Source organism: Hippopotamus amphibius, chromosome X (genome assembly GCF_030028045.1).
Source record: "Hippopotamus amphibius kiboko isolate mHipAmp2 chromosome X, mHipAmp2.hap2, whole genome shotgun sequence".
Classification (NCBI taxonomy): Eukaryota; Metazoa; Chordata; class Mammalia; order Artiodactyla; family Hippopotamidae; genus Hippopotamus; species Hippopotamus amphibius.
The window spans coordinates 32,539,865-32,551,958 of NC_080203.1; the positions used below are offsets into that span (position 1 = coordinate 32,539,865).

Here is a 12,094-nt window from a genome sequence, read left to right on the forward strand (position 1 = left end):
GCCACCTTTCATCACCCACACAGAGTCACTGAGTTGTAATGAGTTTCCTTTAGTAATGTCTCTTGCATCAATCTCCTCTGCTACCACCTAAGTTCAAATCCCTATTATCTCACAGACCTGGATGACCACAATATTCTCTTTTCCCTTAATGACTTGCACAGGGTTTCTTTTTATTATAAAAGTAATACATGCTCATTATAGGCAATTTGGAAATTTCAGAAAGGTAGAGACAGAATAATATCAATTATCCACAATCTTTCTGCCCAGAGATGATTATTTTGACCCATTTCCTTCCACTCATTGTTCTATGTATATATTGATGCAGTTTTTATAAAAACTAGGATTGCGGACTTCCTAGGTGGCGCAGTGGTAAAGAATCCGCCTGCCAATGAAAGGGACACGGGTTCGAGCCCTGCCCTGGGAAGATTCCACATGCCATGGAGCAACTAAGCCCATGTGCCACAACTATAAAAAAAAAACAAAAAAAAAACAAAACTAGGATTGTAATACACTACACATTTATGATATGGTTTTTATACTTACATCATAAGTATTTTGTTAAGACATTCAGTGCTTTGAAAACCTAACTTTTTAAAAAACTTATTCTTGATTGTTGATGTTTCCTTGGTTTCTAATTTTTCATTTTAGAAACAAATGCTGCATTGACCATCCTTGTGTCACTGCTGGATTATTTCCCTAAAATGGATTCCTAAAGAAATAATTACAAGAGCAAAGACCCTTGTTACATTTTACCAAGTTGCCCTCCAGAAAGAATACATACCATCTCACAGGCCCACCAGCGATACATGAAAAGTACCAGTTCCCTACCCATCCAGTTAACGCTGGATATTATCACTTCTTAGAAACTGATTAAGCTGGAAATTTATATCTCACCAATGCTTTGACTGCATGTCCTGTATATATCAGTGAGTCCAAACATGTTTTCACAGATATTGGGCATTTGTGTCATGGCACTTTGACTGCCTTCATTCTGCTAAAAGGGGTAGCAAACTCAAAAGCCTTCCAGGGGTCTCGCATGTTAGGTCAACATGTGAAACCAAAGCGGGAATTGGGAATGGTAGGGCTTGAGATGAACTGGCAGAGTGCATGCCCTGCTTAAGATCCCAAATTGAAAAATTTTAAATACACCATGCTGGCCAAACAAAACATCTGTGGGGGCAAATTCAGGACTAGGTTCCCAGTTTGCTACTGTGCTAGCACCTCTCTCTCTAATCCATCCCCTCCAGGTTGCTGTCAAATGATAGGTGTGGAGAGAAGGGAACCCTCCCACACTGTTGGTGGGAATGTAAATTGGTATAGCCACTATGGAGAACAGCATGGAGGTTCCTTAAAAAACTAAAAATAGGAACTTCCTAGGTGGCACAGTGGTTAAGAATCCACCTGCTAATGCAGGGGAAACGGGTTCGATCTCTGCTGCAGGAAGATCCCACATGCCACGGAGCAACTAAGCCTGTGCACCACAACCACTGAGCCTGCGCTCCAGAGCCTGTGAGCCACAACGATTGAGCCCGTGTGCTGCAACTACTGAAGCCCACGTGCCTAGAGCCTGCGCTCCGCAGCAAGAGAAGCCACCGCAGTGAGGAGCCCAAGCACTACAACAAAGAGGAGCCCCTGCTCACCACAACTAGAGAAAGCCCGTGTGCAGCATGGAAGACCCAATGCGGCCAATAAATAAATAAATAAATTTAGTGAAAAAAAACCAAACTAAAAATAGACCTACCATATGATCCTACAATCCCACTCCTGGGCATATATCTGGAGAAAAACATGGTCCGAAAGGATACATGCACCCCAATGTTCACTGCAGCACTGTATACAATAGCCAAGACATGGAAGTAACCTAAATGTCCATTGACAGAGGAATGGATAAAGAAGATGTGGCACATATATACAATGGAATATTACTCAGCCATTAAAAAGAATGGAAGAATGCCATTTGCAGCAACATGGATGGACCTAGAGATTGTCCATACATACTGTATGAAGTAAGTCAGACAAAGACAAATATTATATGATATTGCTTATATGCAAAATCTAAATAAATGATACAAATGAACTTATTTACAAAACAGAGACAGATGCACAGACTTAGAGAACAAACTTATGGTTACCAGGAGGGAAGGGTTGGGGGGGGAAGAGATAGGGAGTTTGGGATTGACATGTACACACTGCTATATTTAAAATGGATAACCAACAAGGACCTACTATGTAGCACAGGGAACTCTGCTCAATATCATGTAACAAACAAAATGGGAAAAGAATTTGAAAAAGAATAGATACATGTATATGTATAACTGAATCACTTTGCTGTACACCTGAAACTAACAAAACTGTTAATCAACTATATGCCAATATAAAATAAAAAGTTAAAAAAACAAAGAATGATATTCCTTTCTTGTGTGTGGCTTTAGTCAGCTTTTTTTCTCTTTAAGAACTTTTATTGAGATACAACTGACATACAATAAACTGCATATATTTAAAGTGTACAATTTGATGTTTTTTTTCTTATTAGTAATGTATATATGGCAATCCCAATCTCCCAATTCATTCCCCACTAACCCCCCCCGCCCCCCCCGCTTTCCCCACCTGGTGTCCTTATGTTTGTAATCTACATCTGTGTCTCTATTTCTGCCTTGCAAACCGGTTGATTTGTACCATTTTTCTTTCAAAGAATGATATTCCTAATACCTTCTCATGTAAGGCCAGCCATAACGTGACTCCAAATATGTTTCTCGGATCTCCCCTATTCCAACCCAGTACTTCTATTATACAGAGCTCTAAGGAGGTAGAGAGGTTCTTAAGGACAAACATTCTGTCTTACAGAAGGCAATGCAGCATAGTGGAAGGAAAAAGAAAACTCTAGAATCAGATACTCCTAGGTCAAATCTCACCTTATTATTTACTAGCTGTGTGACTGCAGTAAAGTTATTTAACCTCACTGAGTCTCCATTCCCTCATCTGAGAAAAGGTACTACATCACAGGGTGATTATGAAAATGGAGCACTTAATACACTGTGTACACATGGTAGACTTCCAATTGCCGGTTAGAGGAGTTGTTAGAATACTTCCATAATTCTCAACCTCCAGCATTTATCATAATACCTGGCAAAATGAAGACGCAGGGTGATCCTAAGGAAAATATCTATGACGGTGATTTTCAAAGTGTGGTCCGTGAATGATCTTGCTAGGATAGGAATCATCTTTGGGCTCCTTTTAAATTTATTTATTTTTATTTATTTATTTATTTATTGGCTGCATTGGGTCTTCGTTGCTGCACGCAGGCTTTTTTTAGTTGCGGCGAGCAGGGGCTACTCTTCATTGCAGTGTGTGGGCTTCTCAGTTCAGTGGCTTCTCTTGTTGCAGAGCATGGGCTCTAGGCATGTGGAATTCAGCAGTTGCAGCATGCATGCTCAACAGCTGTGGCTCATGGGCTCTAGAGTGCAGGCTCAGTACTTGTGGTGCATGGGCTTAGTTGCTCTGAGGCATGTGGGATCTTCCTGGATCAGGGCTTGAACCCGTGTCCCCTGCACTGGCAGGTGTTCTTAACCACTGCACCACCAAGGAAGTCCCTGGGCTCCTTTTAAATATGCAGATTCCTGGGACCCATCCCAGAGCTGGTGAATCCGAACTTCTGAAGGTAGGGCCCAGGATTCCATATTCTTACAAGCATTACAGTCAACTGTGACTCAAAGTTGAACAACCACCAGTTGCCACAGTCACTTCAGTTACAGCATACAAGCTCTTCATCAGGCACCTGACTTCTGGACCTCCCTGGCTAGTGGTGCCCTATCTGGCAGAGTTACCCACTGCCCATGACCATGACTTGGTGAACAAGTGATCCAGATGACTCCTCCTCTGACAGCATGGGAGCCTCCCTGCCTACCTTCCCTAGCCACATATCATCACTGCCACTGTGAACCACCCGTTATCACAAGAATTGTCTGGGCATTAAAGATAAATGGAAAGTATTATCAATAGTAATACTAAGCAGTAACATTTACTAAGCACCTCCAACGTGCCAGGCACACTAAGCAGTTTCTATGTATTAAATGAATTTAATCCACATAACAACCCATGAGGCAGGTGCCATCATTACCTCCACTTTACAAGTGAGAAAACTGAGGCACAGAGAGGCTAAGGAAGTTACCTAAGGTCAAATAGATGGTAAATGACACAGCAGAGATCTGAATCCAGACAATCTGACTCCAGAGTGCAGGCTATTATCTACTATGCTGTACTACTTCCCTGAATTAACTGCCCTATGCCTGAAATTACTAATTTAAGATAGATACAATAATATTGATATTTATTTCATTTAGTGTCTTTATTATTTTATTTGGGTGAATGTATTTATCAGAGAAACTTCAAACTCTTTTGTTCCCATAAGATCTTAGCTTTTCCAGCTACAAATTCTAGCATGAGAACCTGCAGCCAACTAACTCTAACAGTTTGGGTGGGTTTGCTTCCAGTTTCATGTCTTTGGGGGCCAGTTTTCCAGGCAATGGCATGAACAAAATCTATTTCAATTGTTCACCTTGTCTTTATATTTCCCCAAATCAAATTTTAAAAATTACGCAAGAGTCAGAAGACCTGCCTATGGGTTTAGTTTCATAAAGGAGGCTCCTCCCCTTGCATATTTAGATCAAATATGTTCCCGACCCCAGAGACAGAATGAAGCCCAGAGATACGAGACAGGCGAAGTATTCCGGGAACTTCTTAAATGATATGCTTGGCCTGAGATACAACATTTTATATCAGCTCTTCTTTAATCTTTTAGATAAAATGTAGTTTAAAATAACCAATTTTGAAAGGAAATTCTGACACATGCTACAACATGGATGAACTCTGAAAACATTATGCTAAGTGAAAGAAGCCAGACACAAAAGGACATATTGTAGGATTCCATTTATATGAGAGTAACTAGACTAGGCAAATTCAGAGACAGAAAGCAGAATAGAGGTTACCAGGGGTTGAGGGGAATGGAGAATTATTGCCTAACAGATACAATTTCTGTTTGGGATAATGAAAAATTTCTGGAAATAGTGAGGATGGTTGCACAACACTGTAAATGAACTTAATGCCACTGAACTGTATACTTAAAACTGGTTAAAATGGTAAATTTTAAGTTGTGTATATTTTACCAAAAATTTTTTAAAACCCCACAGCCTCCCCACAAAAATCAATTTCCAACCTCATATAGTCAGTGCTTACCAGGGTATCATCATTCTGGTCTCCAAACATTTCTTTAAAAATCTTGCCAGGATCAGGAATTGGAGGGAATATAATGATCTTGAGCCTTTAAGAAAACAGAGACATTTTTGATCAAATCTTCCAGTCCACAGAAATGGCCCACTTAAATACAGCCATATTAAAAGAAGGCTTGGACAAAAGACATGGTACACAAGTCATCTTCAGTGATAATGCTGTTGTGAAAAAATTTCTAAAACAAGCTGAGAAATTGATGTCCTAAGAGTATCAAGTGTGAGTAAAGCACAGGGCCCACCAGAAACAGACTACTTATACCCTATTATTTAAATTTTTTTCAAGCTTTATTGAGATATACTTAAGAAACAAAAATTGTATAAATTTGAGGTGTACAAAGTGATGTTTTAATATATGTGTACATTGTGAAATGATCACCACAATCAAGCTAAATAACATGTCCAGCACCTCACATAGCTATAATTGTGTGTGTGGGTCTCTGTGTGTGTTATACCCTACCATTTAAATAATAATGGTGCTTATCACAGATCAGATGGGAGCTTGCTGTTTATAATTTTGAAAAAAATAATCTGAGAACAGGGGATCACAGGCGAATTCTATCAAATATTTAGAGAAGAGCTAACACCTATCCTTCTCAAACTCTTCCAAAATAGGGCAGAAGGAGGAACACGCCCAAACTCATTCTACGAGGCCACCATCACCCTGATCCCAAAATCAAGCAAAGATGCAACAAAAAAAGAAAATTACAGGCCAATATCACTGATGAATATAGATGCAAAAATCCTCAACAAAATACTAGCTAACAGAATCCAACAGCACATTAAAAAGATCATACATGATCAAGTGGGGTTTATCCCTGGAATGCAGGGATTCTTCAATATACACAAATCAATCAATGTGATACATCATATTAACCAACTGAAGGATAAAAACCATACGATCATCTTAATAGATGCAGAAAAAGCTATTGACAAAATTCAACATCCATTTATGATAAAAACTTTCCAGAAAATGGGCACAGAAGGAAATTACCTCAACATAATAAAAGCCATATATGACAAATCAGCAGCCAATATCATTCTCAATGGTGAAGAACTAAAAGCATTCCCTCTAAGAACAGGAACAAGACAAGGGTGCCCGTTCTCACCACTATTATTCAACATAGTTATGAAAGTGTTAGCCACAGCAATCAGAGAAGAAAACGAAATGAAAGGAATCCAAATTGGAAAAGAAGAAGTAAAACTGTCCCTCTTTGCAGATGACATGATATTATACATAGAAAACCCTAAAGATGCTACCAGAAAACTGCTAGCACTAACCGATGAATTTAGTAAAGTAGCAGGATACAAAATTAATGCACAGAAATCTCTTGCATTCCTATACACTAATAACGAAAAAGCAGAAAGAGAAATTAAGGAAACACTCCCATTTACCATTGCAACAAAAAGAATAAAATACCTAGAAATAAACCTGTATGCAGAAAACTATAAGACACTGATGAAAGAAATCAAAGACGATACAAACAGATGGAGGGATATAACGTGTTCTTGGGGTGGAAGAATCAACATTGTGAAAATGACTATACTACCCAAAACAATTTACAGATTCAATGCAATCCCTATCAAATTACCAACAGCGTTTTTCACTGAACTGGAACAAGAAATTTTACGATTTGTACGGAAACGCAAAAAACCCCGAATAGCCAAAGCAATCTTGAGAAGGAAAGACGGAGCTGGTAGAATCAGGCTCCCTGACTTCAAACTATACTACAAGGCTTTAGCGATCAAGACAGTATAGTACTGGCACAAAAACAGAAATATAGATCAACGGAACAGAATAGAGAACCCAGAGATAAACCCATGCACATATGGGCACCTTATCTTTAACAAAAGAGGCAAGAATATACAATGGAAAGAAGACAGCCTCTTCAATAAATGATGCTGGGAAAACTGGACAACTACATGTAAAAGAATGAAATTAGAACACTTCCTAACACCATACACAAAAATAAACTCAAAATGGATTGAAGGCCTAAATGCAAGGCCAGACACTATAAAACTCAGAGGAAAACAGGCTAGGCGGAACACTCTATGACATAAATCAAAGTAAGATCTTTTTTTTTTTTTTTTTTTTTTACCTTCTAGACAAGGTAAGTAAGATCTTTTTTGATCCACTTCCTAGAATAATGGAAATAAAAAATAAACAAATGGGGCCTAATGAAACTTGAAAGCTTTTGCACAGCAAAAGAAACCATAAACAAGACAAGAAGACAACCCTCAGGATGGGAGAAAATATTTGCCAGTGAAGCAATGGACAAAGGATTAATCTCTAAAATATACATGCAGCTTCATATCAAAAAAGCAAATAACCCAATCCACAAATGGGCGGAAGACCTAAATAGACATTTCTCCAAAGAAGACACGCAGATGGCCAACAAACACATGAAAAGATGCTCAACATCACTCATCATCAGAGAAATGCACGTGAAAGCCACAATGAGGTATCACCTCACACTAGTCAGAATGGCCATCATCAAAACATCTAGAAACAATAAATGCTGGAGAGGGTGTGGAGAAAAGGGAACCCTCTTGCACTGTTGGTGGGAATGTAAGTTGGTACAGCCACTATGGAAAACAGTAGGGAGGTTCCTCAAAAAACTAAAAATAGAACTACCATATGACCCAGCAATCCCACTCCTGGGCATATACCCTGAGAAAACCATAATCCAAAAAGAAACATGTACCACAATGTTCATTGCAGCACTATTTACAATAGCCAGGACATGGAAGCAACCTAAATGTCCATCAAGAGATGAATGGATAAAGAAGATGTGGCACATATATACAATGGAATATTACTCAGCCATAAAAAGGAATGAAATTGAGTTATTTGTAGTGAGGTGGATGGTCCTAGAGACTGTCATACAGAGCAAAGTAAGCCAGAAAGAAAACGAATACCGTATGCTAACTCATATATGTGGAATCTAAAAAAATGGTACTGATGAACCAAGTGACAGGGCAAGAATAAAGATGCAGATGCAGAGAATGGACTTGAGGACATGGGTGGGGCGGGTAAAGGGGAAGCTGGGACCAAATGAAAGAGTAGCATTGCCATATATGCACTACCAAATGCAAAATAGATAGCTAGTGGGAAGCTGCTGTATAACAAAGGGAGATCAACTCGATGATGGGTGATAACTTAGAGGGGTGGGATGGGGAGGGTGGGAGGGAGTCACGGGATGGAGGGGATATGGGGATATATGTATACATACAGCTGATTCACTTTGGTGTACCTCAGAAACTGGCATAACAGTGTAAAGCAATTATATTCCAATAAAGAGCTAAAAAAAAAAGGAACAGGGGACATTCCTCTTTAATTTTTCTTTCTTTTTCTTACTTGTCTCCTCTTTTTTTAATGAAAAACAATTTTAATTGAAGTATAGTTGATTTACAATGTTGTGTTAATTACTTCAAAGTAATTAACTTTAGTTTAATTACAGCAAAGTGACTCAGTTTTATATATATTTTCATATTCTTTTCCATTATGGCTTATCACAGGATATTAAATATAGTTCCCTGTGCTATACAGTAAGACCCTGTTGTTTATCCATTCTATACATATAGTTTGCATCTGATAATCCCAAACTCCAAATTCATCCCTCCCCCACCCCCCTCCCTTGGCAACCACCCCAGTCTATTCTCTGTGTCTGTGATTCTGTTTCATAGATATGTTCATTTGTACCATATTTTATTTATTTATTTTTTTTATACATTTTACTCATCCAAGATGTTTTTTTTTTAATTTTTATTTATTTATTTTTATTTATGTATTGGCTGAGTTGGGTCTTCATTGCTGCACATAGGCTTCCTCTAGTTGCTTCGAGCGCGGGCTAGTCTTCATTGCCATGGCTTCTCTTGCTGTGGAGTACGGGCTCTAGGCGCGTGGACTTCAATAATTGCGGCACATGGGCTCAGCAGTTGTGGCTCACGGGCTCTAGAGCGCAGGCTCAATAGTTGTGGCACACAGGCTTAGTTGCTCCGTGGCATGTGGAATCTTCCCAGGGCAGGGCTCGAACCCGTGTCCCCTGCATTGGCAGGTGGATTCTTTACCACTGCACCACCTAGGAAGTCCCTGTACCATATTTTAGATTCCACATATAAGTGATATCATATGGTATTTGTCTTTCTCTTTCTGGCTTACTTCACTTAGTATGATAATCTCTAGTTGCATCCACGTTGCTGCAAATGGCATTATTTCGTTCTTTTGTATGGCTGAGTAGTATTCCATTGTATATATGTACCATATCTTCTTTATCCATTCATCCATCAATGGACATTTAGGTTGTCTCCATGTCTTGGCTGTTGTGAACAGTGCTGCTCTGAACACTGGGGTGCATGTATCTTTTTGAATTATAGTGTTGTCTGGACTCTCTATTTTTGCATCTGATAGTAGTACCCTTTGGTGGACCTAGGTCTCTAAATGTTGATGTGCCCCAGCACTGTCTTTTGTCCTCTTTATCTCCCTTACTTTATGAGTGCTCTCTTCCAGTCTTGGGGCTTTAAATCCATTTATATGCTGAGGACTCCCAAAATTCTATCTCCAGCCCAAACCTCTCCTTTATACTCCAGATTTATGTACACGAGTAGCTATTTAGCACCTCTACCGACATATCTAATAGGCACCTCAAACTTATCAGGTTCAAAATTGAAGTCCTCACGCCTTTCCCCTAAAGCTAGCTCTCTTCCCAATCTTCTCCATCTCAGTAAACAACTCCAGCATTCACTCAGTTGCTGAAGCCAAAAATCTAAGAGTTATCCTTGAATCCTCAATTTCCCTCACACCTTCGAAGACAAGCAGCCATCAGCAAGTGCTATTAATTCCATCTTCAAAATATACCCCACATCAGACTACTTCTTACTACCTCCATTGCTAACCTTCTGGCCTAGGCTACCTTCATCTTTCCATCCAAACATTGTAATGCCTCCTAACTAGTCTACCTGCTTCCACTCTTGCCCTAGTCAAGTCTTCACTCAGCAATACAATGATCTTTTTTGACAGTAAATCCAATCCCATCCCTCCAGTGCTTAAAACTCTCTAATGTTTCCCCACCCTGATTAGGATAACATTTCAATTCCTTGCCACAGCCTACATGATCTGGCCCCACCAACCTCTCCAGCCTCATCTCCTGTTGTTCTCCCCCTTGCACGCTTTCCTCCAGCAAGTCACACGAAGCTCATTCCAGCCTCAGGGCCTTTGCACTTGCTGTTCCTTTGGCCTAGAATGCTCTTTCTTTGAATATCTGACTGGTTTACTCCTTTAATTCCGTCCTCAAACGTCACTTTCTCAGAGAGGCATTCCCTGGCATCCTATGTAAACGAGCCTCATATCACTTCCTAGCCTTTCTCCTCAATCCAACTCCACAACTTTACTACTCCCTATGTGAAACCATAGATAGGGACTTCGCTCTGTTCATTGCCACAATCCCAGCAATTAGAACAGTGCCTGGCACATAAATAGGCACTCAACAAATGTATATTTAAAGAATATTGAAATAATGATAAAATGTTGATTCTAGAACCAGCTTAATAACCTTATTCCAACTTTAGGTATTTACTGAAAGACCACATAATAGCACCAGACTAGTCCCTATGATGAAATTGAGAAAGTAAAACATTCTCAAGGAATGAATGCCGTATCTTAGAGACAACTTGAAGTTCTCTTTCCCATAGCATTAAGTGGCAACCTGTTTTGCATTCACACTAGACAAGTCATTTAATTGGTAATGGTCTCCATTTCTAAAACTTATGATCTACCAACCAAGTGTTGACAATTAGGTATTTGAAAGAGTAGAGTGAACATAGGTCTTATTGACAATTCTAAAAATATACAAAGAGAGCACTGCCTGAGCAGAGCCCTGGGAAACTAATCCAACATTTTTCTTACCAGAAAATGGGCACAATAATACTTCTTTGCCATGCCATACTACCAAAAGCCAGGTATAGCCAAAATGCTTCCAACACACTGGGCAAACATCAAAACACACCCACAAAGAAGAATACTCATAGCAACCAGGCTAGCAGAAACTCTCAGGCCTGCCTGGGCAGCTGCCTTACCTTTTCAGATACAGCAGAAGGACTATGATTGCAGCTGCAACGATGACCGGAATGATGAGTAACGTGGTTATGTAAAATGTTGGATTGGCCTTCTGACCTGGAAAATGAAAAACAAAGAAAAAGACATGAGAAATAAAACCCTTTTAGAAATAAACCAAGCAACAGTTGTATTAGATTAATGAGATTACAGATATTTCTGCCCTCTACGCCAACATATTTCCCCAAACTCTTCAATTCTCTTATCTTTTATTATCTTAATAGTGGGGGAAAAAGTCCTGCTCTGGTGCCTAAAATTCCATGGATGAAAAAGCTCCTTAAGGATTACCTGAAACAGGATATCTTAACTGGTTTCAGACACTATCACAAGGATGTTATATTTGTTAAATATGTCATCTCATATCTTTTCTTATTGGTTACTTAGCACTACTAGAACACCTAAAATAATCCTAACAACAACTACCACTACTACTATTCCATTTTTATTTTTTATTTTTTGGCTACATCAGGTCTTAGTTGCGGCACGCAGGATCTTCATTGTGGCGCGTGGGCTTCTCTCTAGTTGTGGCGCATAGGCTCTTTGCTGCAGCGTGAGGGTTTTCTCTTCTCTACTTGAGGCGTCCAGGCTCAGTAGTTGTGGGATCCTAGTTCCCCAACCAGGGATCAAACCCGCGTCCCCTGCACTGCAGGACAGATTCTTTACCACTGGACCACCAGGAAAATCCCCCACTACTACTACT

General features: G+C 39.6%; 1 protein-coding gene across 2 annotated transcripts in view; it reads right to left on the reverse strand.

Moving 5' to 3' along the window:
* IL13RA1 (interleukin 13 receptor subunit alpha 1) overlaps positions 1 to 12,094 on the reverse strand; it is a 56,755-nt gene that overhangs the window by 11,013 nt on the left and 33,648 nt on the right. For both annotated transcript variants that reach the window (XM_057719164.1, XM_057719165.1), the window contains exons 9-10: positions 11,358 to 11,454; positions 5,233 to 5,317 (exon numbers count right to left, since the gene is read on the reverse strand). In XM_057719164.1, the coding sequence (XP_057575147.1) occupies positions 5,233 to 5,317; positions 11,358 to 11,454 (182 nt within the window). The remainder of the gene's footprint in view (positions 1 to 5,232; positions 5,318 to 11,357; positions 11,455 to 12,094) is intronic.